This window comes from Carassius gibelio, chromosome B3, assembly GCF_023724105.1.
Source record: "Carassius gibelio isolate Cgi1373 ecotype wild population from Czech Republic chromosome B3, carGib1.2-hapl.c, whole genome shotgun sequence".
NCBI classification, from domain to species: Eukaryota; Metazoa; Chordata; class Actinopteri; order Cypriniformes; family Cyprinidae; genus Carassius; species Carassius gibelio.
The window spans coordinates 21011689-21031622 of record NC_068398.1 but is presented as its reverse complement, the minus strand read 5'-3'; the positions used below and the strand labels follow the sequence as shown (position 1 = coordinate 21031622).

The 19934-nt window shown below is 40.0% G+C and overlaps 4 protein-coding genes across 5 annotated transcripts; 2 read left to right on the top strand and 2 right to left on the bottom strand.

Annotated features, from left to right (window-relative positions):
- The first annotated feature begins 1177 nt into the window (after positions 1–1177).
- Positions 1178–3426, top strand: LOC127953689 (cytochrome c oxidase subunit 6A, mitochondrial). Of its 2 annotated transcripts, none has more exons than XM_052552955.1 (4): positions 1178–1337; positions 2558–2635; positions 2944–3086; positions 3227–3426. In XM_052552955.1, exons 2-4 carry the CDS (start codon positions 2560–2562, stop codon positions 3314–3316), a joined length of 309 nt encoding a protein of 102 aa, XP_052408915.1. In that variant the 5' UTR covers positions 1178–1337; positions 2558–2559; the 3' UTR covers positions 3317–3426. The 2 variants fall into 2 exon arrangements, with proteins under 2 accessions (XP_052408915.1, XP_052408916.1); XM_052552956.1 differs by having other exon boundaries at positions 1222–1333.
- A 241-nt stretch (positions 3427–3667) lies between these two features.
- LOC127952479 (armadillo repeat-containing protein 5-like) lies at positions 3668–13396 on the bottom strand. Its single transcript, XM_052550953.1, has 8 exons — positions 13309–13396; positions 12435–12927; positions 12300–12330; positions 9001–9111; positions 7977–8874; positions 6503–7293; positions 6288–6420; positions 3668–5415 (listed from the first exon to the last, which is right to left on the bottom strand). The coding sequence occupies exons 2-8, from the start codon at positions 12855–12857 to the stop codon at positions 4200–4202; spliced, it is 3603 nt and encodes a 1200-aa protein (XP_052406913.1). The 5' UTR covers positions 12858–12927; positions 13309–13396; the 3' UTR covers positions 3668–4199.
- A 250-nt stretch (positions 13397–13646) lies between these two features.
- On the top strand, positions 13647–15214 carry LOC127953677 (uncharacterized). Its single transcript, XM_052552943.1, has 2 exons — positions 13647–13913; positions 14365–15214. Exons 1-2 carry the CDS (start codon positions 13820–13822, stop codon positions 14994–14996), a joined length of 726 nt encoding a protein of 241 aa, XP_052408903.1. The 5' UTR covers positions 13647–13819; the 3' UTR covers positions 14997–15214.
- LOC127953654 (uncharacterized) lies at positions 15171–19183 on the bottom strand. The gene is made up of 4 exons (XM_052552903.1): positions 19020–19183; positions 18301–18624; positions 17144–17384; positions 15171–16818 (listed from the first exon to the last, which is right to left on the bottom strand). Exons 1-4 carry the CDS (start codon positions 19092–19094, stop codon positions 16097–16099), a joined length of 1362 nt encoding a protein of 453 aa, XP_052408863.1. The 5' UTR covers positions 19095–19183; the 3' UTR covers positions 15171–16096.
- Positions 19184–19934: the final 751 nt, after the last annotated feature.

Genomic DNA, 19934 nt, shown 5'->3' with positions numbered 1-19934 from the left:
GGAAATTGTAACAAATATCAGCCACATGACTCATATAAAGACAATTATAAACAACAAAATGTCTTATAATACAGTACAAGGATAAACTCTTAGTGCACTAATCTTCAAGTAGTTTATGGTTTATATAAAAAATTGTGCATGATAATATGTAATACTACATACAACTAGATAAAGATTAATGAAGATTTAATTTGGTAACAAATACTAATTAGCTTACGGTAACCCTTTAAACAATTGGGCCAAGAACATTTTAAATATTTCTCATCGTTGTAGCAGCTGCCAGCAATGCAACACTCACAGCGACACCTTGTGACATTTAAGTCTATATACTATATAAACAAACTCTTAGTTCGACTTCATGACGCTTCATAAAATTATTAGAACTTATTTCTAATCAATAAGCAACAGAACAAAAGGAAACCGCTAATTATATACAATGTACTGTAAATAAATAAATAATCTGAAATAAAATGAGATCGAACATTTACAGTCATGGCGTTTTTATATTCAATATGTACATTTAAAATCGAAATGCAAAATCTTTCACAAAATCGCGCTTGATAATCAATTAGAAAGCTTTTTCAAGGTTGTTTCTTAAACGACCGTTTAAACCAAACATTCGATTTTTGCGAAATTAACAATCATATTACTTATGAATATTAATATAAAACAACGAATCTGTTTACGACCTCTTGCCAACATCCTATCACACAAAATAATTGTTATTTATGATCTCAACAGTCATTGTGGAAGAGGAATTCGCGAATTCGTAAATTCGCATTTGGCGCCAGAGCTGCGGAACTGAAGCGTTTGTCAAAAGAGAAGTGAACTGAACATTGAAAAACAAGAGAAAACTGTGAACGTGAGGTGACATAAGGTGATATAAGGTCACCCACGGTCACTTAGTCACGTACACACAAACACACAGAAACCCAAGCCGTGTGTATAACCTTATAACTCCTACAGCTGTCAACTTTCGACCGAACGCACTTCATTATCTAACAGACTTCGTCTTTTCTACATTTCATATATCCTACATCTGTGAGCTAACTTTTTTTTTTAACACACAAGCCAGTTTGCAATATCTCCTATATCTGATTGTTGTAAGTATAGCTAACTCATGGCTCCCCCTGTCTCTCCATTACAGATCTGCCCATGCACTTGACCAAATATAAACTTCATGTTTCTTGGCAGACAGACAGATTTTAGTGGGGAGGAGTCTATGGTTTAGGCCAGGACAGACCAAAGGACAAACAGAGGTGTAGAAAGAGAAAGTGGCTGATAACTGAGGAACAAAGAACAAAAACACCTGACCACCCTCTTTGGAAGCAGAGTATGTAAGTGCCCTTTGCATCAGATGCATAGTTTTAGCTGTTTTGAACTGTAAGTGTAAAATATTAGGAGCAATGGAGGAGTATTTCATTCTTTAACAGCAGTAATGCAACACACGACCCACAACGGACAGCTTGTTTGTCCTTGTGCAAAGGACATGAGCTTTATTCAATAAATTAAAATAATCTCATTAAATTTATGACAGTTTTTCTATAACTGCTACATGTGCATAGTTTCAAGGGGGTTTATGATTTCAAATAGCAATCAGCATCGATGGACAGAACTTTTTTTTTAAAGGGATGAGATAAGCAACAGGCCACAGCCTGGCTAATGTGTGAAACCGTTTAAAGATACGTCTTTTTTTATTTAAACAAGTATATCAGAGAACAATTATGTAACATTTAGCAATGTTATACTGCATAAGGAGGCCATACAAAGTTAACATGGATATAATGGAGATAGACGTCAGGATTGCTCAGTATCTGACCTCAAACTTTGCATCACCTTCACTTTAACTACTTATCAAACCCACAGTCAATGTGCAGACAGATGCATGCCATGCTTCAGTTGTCCCCTCGACTCTTGCTGTTGTTTCACAGTTTGATGAAGGCACTATTTAAGTTTGTGTCGACAAATAACACTGAGACTTACACAGCTGACATTTCACGGGTGTGCGAACAAGTAGAAAGTTGTTACATTTGACTTTTGGACCATTTCTCCTGCATAAAAGAATCTTTGTTACTTCTCAGTTGTAATATTTTCAAATAAATACTATTAATCAGTGAAGGATACATCACATTTCTCAAAAGTGACAAGTCAAGACACAGATGATTTCCATTTCACATAAATGTTGTTCTTTCTATTCAACAAAGAGTCCTGAATTTTTTTTTTTATCAAGGTTTCTACAAATATATTAAGCAGCACAACTGTTGTTGTTCGACATTGACAATAACTGTTTCATATTAGATGATTTCTGAAGGATCATGTGACACTGAAGACTGGAGTAATGATGCAGAAAATTTTGTTTGGCCATCACAGGAATAGGTTACATTTTGTATTATATTACACAGTGTTATTATAATGACAAACAATATTACAATTGTTGCTTATTTGTAATCAAATAAAGGCAGCTTTGGCGAAGACCAGAAATATTCGACTCATAACCTTGGAGTCTAAATATAAAAGTGCTCATAATTTGAAGTGTTGTTTACCGTCTGTGCTTCAGAGATGGCGATGTCTCCCACTGCTGTGGTTGTCCGCCGGGCTTTTGCTGCTGCATCACAAGGAAGCCATGAAGGAGGAGGTTTGAGATGTTTTTCTTAGGAAGGGCTAGATGAAACGGGGGAAAATAAGCAGATCTTATCCAGTATGGATAGCCAAGTTCTCATGACCCATAATAAAATATTACTTTACTACGTCAGGTTTATATGGTAAAATAGGTTTAGTGACTTGACTTCATGCATGCGTCTCAAAAATTAAACGATTTTCAGGTTATTTACATATTCACAGAGTAAGAAAGAAATACTGACACAAATCAGATCTTTTAAAAACATTTAATCAGTAATCATTGATTCTACTAATAGATGTACTAATGATATGAATCATACACAGCAAGGACCTGGAAGATCCTGTCCTTCGTCTTAGCCCTGCCCGGTGTGGGGGTCTGCATGGCGAACGCTTACATGAAGATGCAGGCCCATTCCCATGATCACCCAGAGTTTGTGCCATACCCACACCTCCGCATTCGAACCAAGGTGACTATATTCTTGGGTTTTTCACTCCTAGTCCTCTGTGGACACAGAAGAAAATGTTGATGTTTTCACTTTGTAAAACATCTGAAATACATTGGACATTACATGCATCAATTTCAAATAGCACGGTCTTTCTTTCACAGCCATGGCCATGGGGTGATGGGAATCACTCCCTCTTCCACAACTCTCATACGAACGCTCTGCCCACTGGATATGAGGGACCTCATCACTGAGCAGGACGCCCCCTGCTGTATCAACTGTCCATCCCCTCCGTCAGATGCCAATCAATACTGATGGACAAGCTTCTAACATTTTTAACAGAAATAAACAGTTTTCACATGAATTTTGTGTGTGTGACTGATTAAGAAAGGCCCCAAACACTACATGGTTGAGACGATTTTAAGTATTTATTCAATTCTACTCAGAATTGACTAAATTTGCCGTTTGCCAAATAAAAAGTCCAGGACTGAACTGAGATGACAAAAAATTAATAATAAATAAAAGAAAAACACCTTGAAGATATTTCTCAATCTAAATTAGGCACAAATTCTAGAAAAATAAAAAAAAAAACAATGTAGACATAATTAATGCAGAGCTCATTTATTGAGAACCATCCTCTGCCTTCCACCAACATTTGGCCATTTCCATTATTCAATTTCTCATATATACAAAAAGAAAAAAAAATGGCACTCCAACATACATTAGATAATCCAGACTTCTATAAATGAATAAAGTGGCATATACACAAAGAAAAATATAGCTAACATAAACAGCTCTTTCTTGTGACATTATATTATCTACATAACATACTGTACAAAATCATGTACAACATCTAGGTTCACTGGGATTACCATGGAATCAGCATTAAACCCTTTTTTGCTAAATAAGATGAATAAATGAAGTAAAAAAAAGGCTCCATAAACATGTGTGGAGGGGGGGGGGGGGTTGCACATGAAAATAGTAGGAATTAGAATGCTCTAAAGTATTTTCTAAATATTTTTCCTAACTGAAGTTTAATGAAGATCTCGTCCCATTCCCTTTTTGTGTGTCAGCTGCTAAATTAGGTTACACCAACGATACATTACATTCACTTCACTATCCACTACTGTTTGCCCTTTAGCTGAGGGCTGTTTTGATGAGGTTTAAGATGTCCTTCCTCAGCCCTTCTGCGCAGTCCGCCTCTTGCGCCAAACGAAGGAAGCAGTCAGTGGAGAGGGAGGGCTGAAGGGGAGCAGGATGGAGCCCCTGAGGCCGCAGCAGTATGGACAGACAGGCCTGGCCCAGTCGCAGGTAAGAGTAGCGCTGTGAGAACCAGTACACTTGAGGCAGCAGAGACCTCAGCCAAGCTGCCTCAGTGTCAGAAGACGATGACGGAACCTCTTTGGAACTTTGAGAGGATTTAGAATGTTGTTTGGAACACTTTGACACTTCAGTTTTAGTCAAGTGTGGTGATCCTTCAGGACCCTTGCAGACCGAACCAGCATCCATTCCATCTTTTGAACAGCAATGTTTGGTCAGGCTCCTTATGACCGAGTAGAGAAGGTCCACACTCAGGTCCTCAGCTGACCGTTGTAAACCAGGTACTAAAAACCTACAAGCCCCGATCATCACTTCAGCCAGTGGGGTTTTTTGAAATTCCTTCTCTTCTGCCAAGCATGATTCAACCTCGTCCTGTGGTCCAAGCAGCCCATGAGAGGCTAGAGAGGACAAGACAAGACAATGTGTGTCATGCATTGACATTTGGTCTTTGTTTCCGTCTGTCAAACGACAGCCGTGTAAGTAGTGCAGAACAGGTAAGAGCATCCCACTGTTCACGTCCTTGATCCGGATGGCCTCGCCTTTAGCTTTTTGGGCCTCCCCAAATCCTCCCGTCAAGAGGGCTCTAAAATACTCAGAGCCAACGTCTTTGGCTCCCTCTTCCCCAGTGACAGCCTCGTGACTGGCTAATAGAAGGGTTCCATCGTCAAGGAGGAAAGTTATGTCATGAGTTGCCTTCAAGTAGGGACATGTCTGGCTTTGTTGTGTTTGGGATTTGTTATCCAGTAATTTGGCTGTCTCTGTTCCGGTCTGGCAATCTATGCTACAATTCTTTCTGTCCTCCTTGGAACATGACAGCAGACTGGAGAGGCATCCAATCAGAAGAGAGATGTACAGGGATTTAAATCTCAAAGGGGATGGCTGTTCAAGAGGATGCAACCAGCCGGCAAGAAATGTCCAACATTTGTCAGACTGGTCATCTTCATCATCATCTTCTCTGTGACAGCCAATCAGTTCAAGAGCTGCTGCCAGCCCTCCACTATCCAAAAGCAGCTTCTTCAAAAGAACTCTGTTGCTGCAGAGCAAGAAACAAAACAGCTGATCAAATCAACTTCATTTGCTTTTGGTTTCAATCATTTCTTTAAAAAGACATTAAAAAATGATTCATACATGCAATTACTTGAATACACCTCTTGTGTGGTGAAGAGATATATATATATTAAAATTCACACTAGCTTTTTTGGAGAATGGTTCCATGTGACCTTTTTATGACAAGTCAAGCTCAGTTAAGGTTGGTGCAGGTCCCCAAAAACTTTTTCTCCACTGGGGAATTGATTTTAACAGTTACTTAGACTAAAGACAGACATACACTGAGCTACAAGGTTGTTAATCAATGGTGTGGCTTTTGCTGAAGCCATCTGCACACATTATTATAACTTTTTAAAAGTAACAGCAGAATTCATGGTGAATGACTATGATTCCTTGAAGAAATCTCCACCAATCTAATAAACCAAACTAGCAAATCACACTAGGTACACTTTAGCACCCAGTCACTCTCATGACAAACGACATACCAAGAATGCATATTTGCATAATTGGCAACAAACGTTGTTTTGATATACACAATCAATAATTTTAAATCAATAGTTTTATATTCAGTCATCAATTATATTTTGACTATGTTGTTCGCAGTGTTCAATGGCTAGTACTTCTTTTGTTTATTAAAGCTGCTAGTTACAGAATAAAAAATACCTCTATCTCTTTGTCAGATAGAAAAGAAAGAAAGAAAATCTTTAAGTTCAATCGGTTTGCTCAAAGATTTTTTTAAATTACAAACACACAAAGTAGATTTTCTTATGAATTTTGAACACTTTGATTTGACATTGACCCACATATATTAGGCTATAAAAGCATAAGAAACAAACCCTGAAAGTTAATGAATCATACCTGTTAATCAGAGGCAGAGAGAGGACACAGTACAGCTTGTCAGATTCAGAGCCTGACAGCATGATGTGTGTAAGAACTCCAGTGCCGAATCCAGACTCGCTCTGAACCCTCAGATTACTGAGCAGGGTCAAACCTGAGGAGACAGAAACATTTTAGCTTTGAATAACCAGCAGTCTTCATATGCTTCAATAGCGTATATTAATAAAGTCTCAAACCTAGTTGTGTGATTTTGCCTCTGACTTTCTCTGATTGTCTGTCCGTTCCTCCTTTGCATCCCCCGATCTCCTCTCCTCTCACACACAGTCTCTGTTTGATCAGAGCCACGGCTCCAATTCTGATCAAAGCCTGGAAGCAGTTTGGGTTGCAGCTGAGGCGCCCAAGCATCCGAAAGCATCGCCCACTGGGGTCATGGTGCTGGGTGAGGTAGTACAACATCCCGGAGAAAACACTTGTGTTGACGAGCGCTGTGCTGGGGTCTGAGGCGTGGGAGAAGCGTGACAAGAGCAGAAGAATGGGGGATTCTGGGGCCCAGGCCTCAGGGTGATAAGGATGATGGTAAACTGGGGTTTTTGACATCACAGGGGGGCTGTCCAGGGTGACCACACTACAGCGAGAGGAGGATGTAGAGGAGGATGAAGAGGCACGAAGCCTCTTTCTGGGAGGAGAGGGGATTTGGAGGGGAGATGAGGAAGGTTTCGTCACTGAAGGTGGTTGCTCAGATCGAGGGGAGGAGGCACAGGGGGGCTGTGAAGAGGAAGGCGACCCTGGTACGTTTCGAGGAGATATTGGAATGGCGGATGAGGAGCAGGAAGAGGAGAGCCGGATGGGTTTGGAGCGGCTGGAGGGAGAAAAGTGGGGTGGACGCAAGGTCGAGCTTTGTGAGATCTCAGAGCAAGGTGACGATGAGATGGAGGATTGTGGGCTGCTACCAAAGACTTCACTTCCACATGGGGATTCAGTCAGCTCACCCTCAGATGAGATCAGACCCTCAGAAACCAGCCAAGACCTGGAGGAAGGCACACAGACAAAAATTAGCAACATACAAGAAAGTTCTTCCATAGAACATGTATCAATGCGGTTCACACAAAGGATCACAATTCAATTATGATTGGAATGTCCATTCTTCAAAAATGGACTCTCTGATTTTGGTCATCTTGTCAGTGAAATTACTGAGAAAAAAGGCAAATAATGAAGGGTTTCTGAGCCTGAAAAAATCTGTCATGATGACGACTAGGACTAATTGTTTTCAACTAAAACATTTTGTTTATGTGTGGCAATAAAACAATAACTAAATAAGATATTGATGCACTAACAATGTTTTTAGAAGAAGACATTCTATAATCTAAAAATGAATGTCAAATTAAAGTTAGGTTTTCACAACCAGGACAGTTTTAAAACGTACTGATAAATGGTCAAATGCTTACATTTTTGAATGATTGCTTTAATTTTCTAATAAATGAAAATATTTATCAGTTTGTTGACTAAAATTAGATTGTAAAATGAACTCAACTTAATGATGAAATGAAAAATTTATTTGAAATTTAAAGCAAAAAAAAAAAAAAAGTGTATATTTTAACTCTGCATATCATATTACTGATCAGTGCTGTTAATCTGCCAAGTGTGAAGATAATTATGTACATGATTTTCTTTGATTTTTATGTTCTGCTTTTGGTAAGATGAATAGCTGACCTAAGGCTGAGGAAGCTGGAAGATCCCGAAGACTGGTCTTTGCTCACATCCTCCCTCTTGTTCCCTTCAAGGGCTGAGAAGTCAAACGAGTCAAAACAAGAGGTCATCAGTTCAGAGCATGGAGAACCAGAGGACAGGCTGGCATCAAGCTTTCCTGCAGTCGGTTCTTCTCCGTGAGCAAGCTCAACTAACCGCTTGATCAGCAGCGGCACCAGCCCGAGCTCCTGCAGCTGTTCAAGAGCAGATTCATCGTAGACGAAGTCCACACAAGCAAGAATTGCGAAACGCGTGAGCGGATGGTTTTGATGGGCAGATAAAAAGCTGATCAACACCTCCAGACCCCCGCTCTCCTTTACTTTAGCCCTGTTTACAGCCTCTCTACAGCAGAGGCACAGGGCCTTGAAGAACACACCCGACTTCAGAGGATCCTTTTTCACTTCCTCTGTGAACTTCTGAATGACTCCCAACGAACCGACCAGTGGCCTCAGGCAGCCTTGAGAGCACAAGTTAGCCAGAGTCTTCAAAGCTAGCTCTTCCAAAGTCCGACAACCTTCTCCCGAGGCAAGGACCCTGAGCTGAGTCAATGCCCCGGACCTGGACATCTCTCTGGCACACTCTGCACTGCAGCCTCTGGTGAGCTCATGAATGGCACGAAGAGATGCCCGCTGCAGACCCAAAGGGTACTCTGGAGCAGTGAACAAAGCGAGAGATGGAAGAGCGCCTTGTGAAAGCAGCAGAAGTCGGTTGGCAGGCGTGTCAGAAAGGTAGACAAGCGCCCGGGCAGCAGACTGGACACATTCCACTTTCGCAGCACAGAGCTCAGGGGCTGGAGTCAGTGAAGAGGGAGAGGGTGGAGATGGAGAGAGAGACAAGCAGAGCAGGAGAAGTGGAACACCACCTGAGCGAGAGAGACAGAAATATAAGGATTTTAAGCCTCAGAGCACTTTACAGCCTGTGACTGTCCATGATGGAGGAGAAACACAATTATTATATTACTTTAAACATATGAAACTCTGGGACAAACCTGCAGAGTGGACCTCAGCAGAACCCTCTGGGTCTATCGCGAGATTTCCCAAAGCTCGTGCTGCTCGATTTTGCACCGTCTCCACAGAGACATTCCTCCTGAGGACATCCACTACAAAAATAAAAGATCATAAGCATTTATGATCATGACTATTTATATAAATAAGCAGCATATTTTGTAATGATGCAATGACATAGAAAGAACATGTAGGTTCCCCCCCAATAAAAAAACTTTAGTGAAAAGTTTTCAAAAGAACAATTTTGGCTTAAGTGTAAAGAAGATTTTAATACTTTAAAGATCTTTTATCCCCTTTAAAGAACCATTTGTGCAATTAAACGTTTCCACGGATGTTAAATGTTCTTTATGAAACCATAGATGGCAAAGAAAAAAACGAATTTTTAAGATTTTATTTTTTGCTGTGATCTCATGTGAGTGACAGGTCATGGGTCATCAGAAAATTAATGTCATTGCAAGGGGGAGGGAATTTATTTTGATTAAAGATTGCTAGGGCACATTCATTTATTACATAGATTAATAATAATGACATGCACTAATAAATCATTTATAACAATGACTGCAATATTCCAAAAATAATAAGAATTGTCATTTTGATTTCATAAGACTTCATGTTACGGAGTATAAAAATACATATTTAAAAAATGTGTGGAAAATGAAAAATCTGGATCCATCTGATCTCATCAACTACGGACCCATTACGAAAATGCTTATCAAAAGTATTGGAGAAAGTGTTTTAGTTTTTCAGTTTCCCCTTTATTAATGGGAAAAATATACTGGATCCTTTTCAGTCTGGTTTTAGATCCAAGCATAGCACTGAATCAGCCTTGTCAAGAGTGGTTAATGACTTGTTAATAGTTCTGTGTTCTGGAAATTGCACAGTTTTGGTATTGTTGGATTTAAAGGGGTCATATGATGCTTTTTTTAAAGATCATTATTTTGTGTATTTTGTGTAACAGGATTTGTTGACATGCTTTAATGTTCAAAAAAGAAATTATATTTCAAATACTGTACATTATTGTAGGTCCTCTATGCCCCTCCTCTCTCAAACGGGTCATTTTCTACAAAGTCCCTCCTTCCAACAAGTGTAATCTGCTCTGATTGGCCAACTGAACCAGTGCATTGTGATTGGCCCGATCACCACAAGCACTTGTCTGAAATGTAACGACCCTTTCCATAATCGCAAGCTTCATCTTTCAAAATAAATGTAAACAGTTAATTATGTCCTTAGTTTTACCATCAGTTCAAGCCTGAAAGGGGAACAGAGTCGTGTGACAGAGACAGTGATGAAGCTTGTATGTGTTTGCAGTACACAAGACATGGACAGTTAAGACAGCTGACTCCACTGGGTGACCCCGTCTCTCTCTCTTTCACACATATACACACACATACACAGACGCACACACACACACCCATGCACGGAAACATATATGCAACGCACAAAACTCTGCATTTGAAGAGTACAGCAAATTATTAAACTAATAACAAAACATCCTTAACCGTAGCTAATTCAGAAGCACCATATTGTCGTAGCAAGTCAGAATGACCTCCTCTCCTAGGATCACGAAACGGTCGTCTATAAAATGCATTGCTGTTCTGTTGTAAGTAATTTTGTAAGAAACTTTAGAGATGCCTATATGCACCTACTTTTGGAAGGTCAAATAAAGTTATTTCGTCCACATACACATAGCATCTCACTGACGTGGCTGCTTCAACACTAACTGCAGTTACTGAAACCACGCCTTCTTTCTTTGCGTGAAATTTTGGGTAGCATTATGCAAATATTTCCACATAGTGATGTAGGGATGTGGGGGCATGTTTGAATGAGCCGTTTTAGGGGGCGTTGCAGAGCCTTGACTTTGATAAAGAATATCTCTTTGGATTTGAGACTTTAGTTTTTTGCAACTTTACAGATCTTCTTCATGCACTAAGAGTGTGTAACACTTCAAAGAGAAAGGAAAAATTTAAATCGACCCCTTAAAGTGCGGAGTTTGATACAGTGGATCACTGCTTTCTTATAATAGGCTAAATACCGAGGTTGGTATCTGTGATTCAGCCTTAAAGTGGTTTGAATTATATTTTACTGAGAAGAGCTTTTCTATGGAGATCGGTAAGTTTAATTCATTGACTGCTTTGGTTACGGGTGGGGTGCCACAGGGCTCCATATTGGGCCCGATTTTATTTGCCCTGTACTTGCTCCCTCTTCGTTACATTTTTGAATTTCACAAGGTTCCCTATCACATTTATATGGATGATACCCAGGTATAAATGTCAATAAAACATGAGTCAAAGTCCTTATCTTATTTGCTAGCCTTTGTAAAAGACATCAAAAGTTGGATGAGTGATAATTTTCCTCAGCTGAATGATAACAGACCTGAAGTCATTCTATTTGGCTCCCCCTATTTGGTAGACGGCCTGACCTATATCTGCAAGCAAATATCCACACTCACGAAAAGAACCTGGGCGTTGTTTTTGATTCAGAGTTACAATTCCACATACAAATAAACTCTGTTGTCAGTCTGTTCTATCTTTTAGAATTCTAGAGACAGGCATTCATGCCTTCATTGCAAAAAGGCTTGATTATTGCAATGCCTTATATGCGTATGTCAACCAGTTTTCCTCTTCACGTTTGCTGCTGGTTCACAATGCTGCCGCTCACTTATAAATGAGGAAGAAAAACAATGAGCACCTCACGCCTATTGTAGCACTTCTACATTGGCTACCAGTTGAATTCAGAATGGATTACAAGGTTCTAACTTTTTTATTTAAATCCTTGCACGGTCTGGATCCTATTTACATCTAAGATCTTATTTGTCCATAATCCCCCTGAAGATCTCTTAGATCATCCTCTGACAAACTATTAACAGTCCCACTTGAAATCTAAAAAAAAAGAGAGCCTTTTTCTGTCTTATCCCTTAAGATGTGGAGTTCGCTACCTCGAACTGTTTGTTTTTTTTGTCAGCATTTAAATCATCATTGAAAATATATCTATTTATCGGGTCTATTCATAACTTTATATATATTCGTCTCAGTGAGTTAAATTATTAGTCATGATTTTTATTAAGTTTTATGGTTGTTGATTTAATTTTCTAAACACTGTATTTTTTTAATTACTGTCCTCTCCTTGTGTTATTGTGAAGCACCTTGGTCAGCATTTATGTTGTTTTAAGGTGTTATATAAATACAAATGACCTTGACAATCATATCAGATATCAGTTAACTGTTCATAGTGCATGAACTGCATGAAAAATGAACTGATCTTTGTGAAGCCTTTGGTTACTTACCAACAACATTTATGCCATCAAGCTTTCTTACCTATGAAAAGAGTAATAATAAAAAAGCATTAGTCATATACAAAAAATGAAAGCTACATATATGCAATGAACACAAGCTATACATTAGAGTAGCATCTTCCTTACTTCTAGTCTTGTCTGTTTTTCAGTGCAGCAGTTGGCCAGGATGCTAAGTGCCAGGTCCAGAAACTTTCTGGAGCTTTCTGGTCGCCTGAGGAGATCGAGCAAAGGAGGGAGTCCTCCTTGTGATTTGAAGCGGGCTATCCTGCCGCCACCTCCTTTGATGTGCTGCGTCCGAATGGCCACCAATGCCCTCCACTGACCAGCTTTGAGTCTCTTGTCTGCATCCCTGGCTTTGTCACCTCCAGGGACAATCTTATTTTCTGCTCCTGTCAGTCTACTGCTGTGACTGTCTGCTAATGTGCGTGTTTTGGACAGCTGAGCCAAACACCAAGTCAGAGAGGATTCTGGGAGATTGGCAAATGCCTCCGAGGTGCTGTTCACACTTTTTGAATGTCGTTTAACTCCTTGCTCTAAATGTGTAGACATGATGACCCAGGAGTCCAGACTCACCTCCCCACCACCTCCCCCTGTTTTGTAACTTTATTATTTTATCTTCCTAATAACGTAAGGATAATAACTTTAAATAACTTGGCAACAAACCCTTATTCTATCAAGAATTAAAAAACTAAAAATAAATAAATAAAAGAACAGAAGAACGAATACAAAATTCTCCTATGATTGACATTCCCTCCACAGAGAAACAAACATTCGAAAAACTACAACTACCAACTTCATCGCTCAAAGCAAGCCCAGCGCAATGACTTCTGGGAAATGAAGTCTTTAAACCTACGCGACATATTTCATTACGGCCTACAGCGGGAGGTAGGCCACAAAAATAAACTCATTGACAGTGCTGCCTAAGTATTAATCTATTTGGGTGTATTTTGATGTTTCAATGAAGAGTGAGAAGGCTTCGTTAACTTTTCATCTTACTCACGTCAAATTTCCAACACGCTACAAAGCGCAATCGTCTCAGATTTGCACTGACGCCATCTTTAGTAGAGCAACAAACAGGAGGGCTTTCCAGAAAGGGAGGGGTATCTGTAGACTCGTTCTCTTTAAAGCTGATGGGAGTTGTAGTTTCTAGATAACTCAATTATTTACTTATTTAATACTTAAGATAACGAAACATTACAAACTGTGTGAATATAATGCATGTAGACATTTATTTTGCCATAAAGAAGAAAACAGACTGTGCGTTTTGACTTTCTACCTTGCACGCTAAACACTTGTAAAAACCATGGCAAGCATTTCCCACAATCCCCTCTCACACGCTATGTCCATTTCCGAAAAAAAAGCACAACAACGCCCTGCTCAGCGCTGCGTGGTGCGAGCGAGGTCGTTGTTATTATCATCGCTGGAATCGACTGCTCGGAAACAACTCATCGCTGGAGTTGTTAAAATCCACGATTAGTCGCAATAACGCTTAACTTAAAATTAAATGCAACATGGAGGTCACTGAGACAATTGTCACAGACGCCATTGAGGTGGAGGAATCAACAACTACGGTTACGACTTTAGAGACTGAAAAGTCAAAAACAGGTAAGATGTGAGTAAGTCAATGCAGCAGGCATCTCCACCGAGGAGGACACGATGAACCCGATGCTACAGACCGGCCTTCCCACCAGTGTTAGGTTACTGAGAAGAGCTTCAGACCTCCAAAACAATAGATTTAGTACGGTATACTTAGCATGGAAAATAAAAGTAAAAAACAAAACCTAATATATATAGAACACGATTGATTTATGTCCCTCCTAACAGACTTGAGCTTAAAAGAAAGTTTTATGCAGTTTAATCGTAGGTTAGTATTAATGTAATTTGTCCATTTTATTAATTAGCCTGAATTAAATGGATTCATCAATATGAAGTGACCATGTTTCTTCAGAAAACACACACACACACAAGCTGAATTGTGGCCTACATTTCCTCCTAAATATCCGATTAGATTCTTGTTCTGGAATAACTGACGATCTACTCTATCTTTTTCATTCAGAGTTTGTGTGGACTCTGCAGGCTACATGGCATCTCGTCCACGTTCGTCTGGACATGGACCCAGAGTTCGACCAGCCCGTGGTCAAGAAGAAGAAGCTGTGGGAGACCGTGGCCGAGAGAGTGACTGCGAAGCTAAGAGCCGAGGAGGGCACAGACGTTTCAGTCAAAGCCTTCGAATGTGACCTGAAGTGGAGGAACATGTTGGCGACGTATCGCAAAAATGCTGAGCGAGCCAAGAGACTGGGAAGCAACAGTGTTCACTGGGAGTTCTTCAAGGAGATGCATGGAGTGCTGGGAAGGAGCTGCGTGGAGGATGAGGCTCAGCGCAAGACGAAGCTCAATGGCACCAAGCTGGGCAAGGCCATAGCCAGCAAACGATTTACCCCGATACGACCCACACCCTCAGCGCCAGCGCCACAGTTACCCAGCGCTAGGCCTCCTCAGGATTTGCTGCAGCTGTACCTGGAGCTGCAGGAGAGGAAACTGAACATGTGGGCTCAACAGAAAGCGCTGGAAGAGAGGAAGATTGAGGCCATTAATAACTTGGCACGTGCCATAACTTGCCTGTCCCAGAACAACAGCCTACAATTGCCCAAAGAGTGTCTGCCGGACACCCCTGTTACCCCACAGTAGTCTTTTTTTTAGATAAGAAATGCATTTTTTATTTTTAGAGAAATGCCCGATATGTTGAAACCTTTTTCAGACAATTAAAAAGACATGAATTGAACAGGAATTTTCTGAAAAATGCTTGGTTTTTAAAGGAAAAGTTAAAGAGGTCACATTCATGTAAAATGAGTACAGGACAAGTTGTACATAGTATTTTTTTGTTTTAATAAAAATCATACAAAATGTTTTCTGGTAAAGCTTTTTTTTTTTTTTTCATACCACCAAATAATTATTACACACAAATCTCAAGAGCTTCAAAGGAATACTTCACCCAAAAATGACAATTCTGTCATCATTTACAGATCATTCCTTAGATTGTGACTGTGTTTTCTTTTGACATGGACCAGTGATATTATCATTAACTTAAACTAAAAACATACTAAAATTAACATTATAAACAACAAAAAATAAACATTAGTTTAAAATATAAATTCACTTAACGTTTAAATTGTAGTATTTCTGTAAAATGAGTAATTGTATTTTATGTTAATAAATGTATAAAGGTTGTTTTTTTTTAATGCCAAAACTCTCTTAATCCTTTAATCACATACAGAATCGTAGAGCTTTTCGACAGTTCTGTTATCATTTACAAGTCGTTTCAAACCCAAAAAACTTCTGTTCACCTTGAAAACACAAATAATGATGTTTTTAAAGAAACCTTGCTCCATTCCACCAAAACTTTGATGGTTCAAAAAGTTCACAGAAAGACATTCACTTTTTATTTACTTGCACTCTATCTGAAAAACAGATTTAATTGAAGCTTTCATTAATGACCCTAAATTAGATCAGTTTATTATATAAAGCAATAGTTTTACTTCAAAAGTCTTGATCAGCTTGATTCATGTGGTTTATGTTTAAAATTTAATTTTACACTTTTTGACGAGTGTAAGTTTTGGCTTTGTGAACTTTGAATGGATGAACAAAAATTAAAAAAAAAAGATAATAAAAATGTCTTCGTTTGTGTTCCAAAGACGAATTAAAGTCACATGTGTTTAGAATGATGAGTAGATGACAGTTTCTTTTTTGGGTGAACTATCCCTTTAAATATGCAAATCAGTCTCAAAATCTTATTGTGGTGCTGCTTCCAATGTGCTGTAAAGCAGATTCACTACAGTTTCTCTCATTTTCACCCCAACAGCATCTTCAATTACCTCGTCCACATCTTCTGGTGTGCTGCTCTCTACCAGTCCCTTTGTCACGTCCCCCATGTCCAGAAAAACATTGTGCAATATACAAGCAGTCAGAACCACTGCTTTCGCCCTGTCGTAGTTTCCCATATCCAAGTATCTCAATTTCTGGAATCGCTCTTTTAAGTCCGCGACAGCCTGGTTGAATCGGCCCAGATGGCTCCCCAGCGATCTGTTGTAGAGGTTTTCCTGCGGGTTTCGACCTGCTGGGAATGGAGTAAGTATTTGTTCTGTGAGCGGGTATCCGGCTCTGGCTATCAGACAGGTCCCTGGAGGCACCATCTCAGGGTTTTGCCGAATCCTTTCAGCTAACGTGCATCCTCTGTCTTTTTCCGATCCTTTGCTGATGTGGCAGTAAATGAAGCGCCCTTTGTCATTGCACACCAGCTCCAAGTTCAGCCAGGAATCTGGATGTGGTTCGTTCTTGGGTGTCTCGGCCTCCGGAGCGTCGCTCTCACTGTCTGGTTTCCCAGCAGGCAGGCGGATGGGGATGCGTGTGTCGCCCAGCACGCCCAGCACTCGAGGGAGACCGCTCTCTTCCAGACCCTCGTTGCGACTCAGCCAGCTGGAGAAAGGAAGCAGATGTTGTTGGGCCTCTTGTCCTGCAAGGAGAAAGGAGAAAACAATGCATAAACCTGCGGAATAACTACTGTTATTTTATTACCACTGATATACTATTATAGTTTTCGTTCATATTTTGAATTAATTTTAAAGTTTGTCTTGATGTTCTGTTTTATGTCATTTAAAACAAAAAAGTTTATATTAAAAAAATTATATTAAATGAAAATGCTAAAAATTGTTAGTGAAAAGGTCAGTTTTTAATATTTAAATTGAGCTAGTGTAGTGATTTAATCCTGTTCCTGCCACTAAAATAGCGATAGATTAAATAAAACAATTCTGTGGAACGGCCACCTAATTAACTCGTACCTGTAGGCCATTGAATGAGCCGATCCTTTTGTGTGATCACTTGTTCACAGAAAGAGAAGAAGATCCTGTGAATGTTCCCCTTCTCCAGATGGAAACTAGAGGACACGCTGCGGTAGCTGATGCGTTTGGACAGGAGCGTGAGGGACAGGAGGACAGTGTGAGACAAGGACAGTCGAGCTCTTCCAGACAAGCGGTTCTTGCTGTGGCCTGTGTTGGAGCTTTGCAGGAAATTGGTCACATACTGGAAGAAATAATAAGACAACGAGAATGATGTAAAGCAGTGGTTCACAACCCTTTCAAATGTAAGGCCCAATGACTTTTCCAGTGGCTCATGACTTGCTGTATTAAAGGGGTCATACGATGTGATTTCATGTGTTGCAAGCTCTTTGTGCATATAGAAGATCTGTAAACTCAAATCCAAAGACATATGCTTTATAAAAGTTAAGACTCGTCCACATCCCCACTAAAACGCCTAGTTTAAGCATGCCCCCACATGTCTACATCACTGTGCGGGAAGATTTGCATAACACCGCCCAAATGTATACACAAAGAAAGGCGGCAAATGTTTATTCTCACTGTAGTGTTGTTGCCACCGCCATGGAAGCTTAAATTCCAAATATGGAAAGGGGCTTGAGGTATTCAGCGAATCACATGGCACTGGATAGCTGGCCAATCACAGCACACCTCGCTTTAGAGGCAGGGCAGAAGGGAGGATCAATAATGTACAGTATGTGGAAAATAATGTGTTTTTTGATCCTTCAACTGCATAAACTGCATGTTCTTTTTAGCAATATCATATGACCCCTTCAAATATAACTAATAATTGTAGATATCTAAAATTACTCACAATTTCTACACAAATTATTTTAGAGCTTGGAAGAATTAGAAAAATGTTTTAAGTTTAGTTAGTATACAATAAAAAAAATTGAAAGATGTCTCTTATGCTAACCAAGGCTGGATTCATTTACAGCAATTCAACACAAAAACAAAGCAAACAAAAGTTTATATTGTGAAATACTGAGAAAATAAGTTTAACAGGATGCATAAAGTATGCATTAAATTGATCAAAAGTGACAGTAATGACATTTGTTACAAATAATTGCTGTTCTTTTCAACATTTGATTGATGAAGTGCATGCTCTAGCAGCCCCACTGTACCTGTACTGTAGGGTTGGCCTCCATGGCCTCAGTAGCGTGCGCGCGCTGCAGGGCAGACTCCTGCGCGCTCCTGGACCCTGACGCCCGGGGGGTCACTGTTTGAGCCGGATCTGCTGGCGATGAAGCCTCCTGCTGAGAGGTTTGCTTCAGCACAGAGGCCATCTGCTCCTGAACCTGGGCCACCAGGTCAGCCTCGATCATCTCCTCCACTGCTCGGTCCAGCCTCTGGTCCAGCTCCCAGTGAGACAGTGGCTCCCACTCCGCCTGCACCGCGTCCATTATCACGCGCCCCGCGGCCGCCACGATCCGTTTACGAGCCTCCATCTACACACAGCTCGGATTAATGTGAGAGGAACGTTACACGGATGAAGCTAGCCAAGTGAGTTGGCTCTCCAAAAACATACGTTAGACGCTGCTAATAAACGTTGCTTCTACAGTAGTTTGTGGAAGGTTAAGAGGAGTAAGTTAAAAATCTGAGCTTAAGCAATAATGAGGGTAAAAGCAGTCAGATGCGTCAGTAGATACGAGCGCTGTAACTTTACCCGTGCAAACTGAATGAACTAAGTTACTATGGATAGTTCACGTGAATAGTGATTGAGTTAACAGAGAGGTGATTTTTAAATTAAATAAACATCTTAAAACCTAAAATGCGTGGTGGCACGCCCATATTAATTTTGACCTGAAACTAAAACACGGAGAAGATATTTGAATTGACAGACCTTTATAACAGACGATCCTCTCTTTCCATTAGCTTCTATTGCTACTAGAGACAGATCTACTGCGCATGCGCACATTTGACCACTATGATTGGTCCTGTGAGTTCAATACAACGTCCATCTGTTAGGTGTCGATAAAACACCATATTATCACCCTTTTCTCTTTTAACTTGTTCTTCGCTAGATTTGTCATGTTTTTAAAAGAACATTGTGAAGAGAATTTGACTGACTCTAGTATTAATCTGAGTGACTGGAGACCCGACCTGCCATCTCAATATGATTTAATTGAGATGCCAGGTCGGGTCTCCAGTCACTCAGACTAATACTAGAGTCAGTGTGTGTGTGTGTGTGTATTGTGTATACATATATATATACATACATACATACATATATATATATATATCAGGATGTTTATTTCAGTTTCATTTTGCAAATAATTTAAACATTCATTACATTACATTTAAATAAAGAGGGAAGAGATGTGTTTTTAGCTGATTCGGGTTGAGTTGGGTAGGTCATTCCACCAAGAAGAACATTTCATTTAAAAGTGACTTCTTCAGGACGGCACAATCAAGGATGTTCACTTGCAGAAGGCAAGCTTCTAGAGGCACATAAATCTGAAGTAATGAATTTAGATAAAGGGGTGCAGAGCCAGTGGTGGGATGTGAAGCATGTTCCGAAAGAAAGGGCCTGATCTTCTTGATGTTGAATAAGGCAAATCTGCAGACAGTTTTAGCAATGTGGTCTGAGAAAGTCAGCTTATCATCAATCATAACTCCAAGACTTCTGGCTGTTTTTGATGGAGTTATGGTTTATGTGGAACTGTGATGAAACGATGGGTTTGCTGGAACCACAAGCAGTTCTGTCTTGGCAAGGTTGAGTTGAAGGTGATGGTCCTTTATCCACCAAGATTAGACA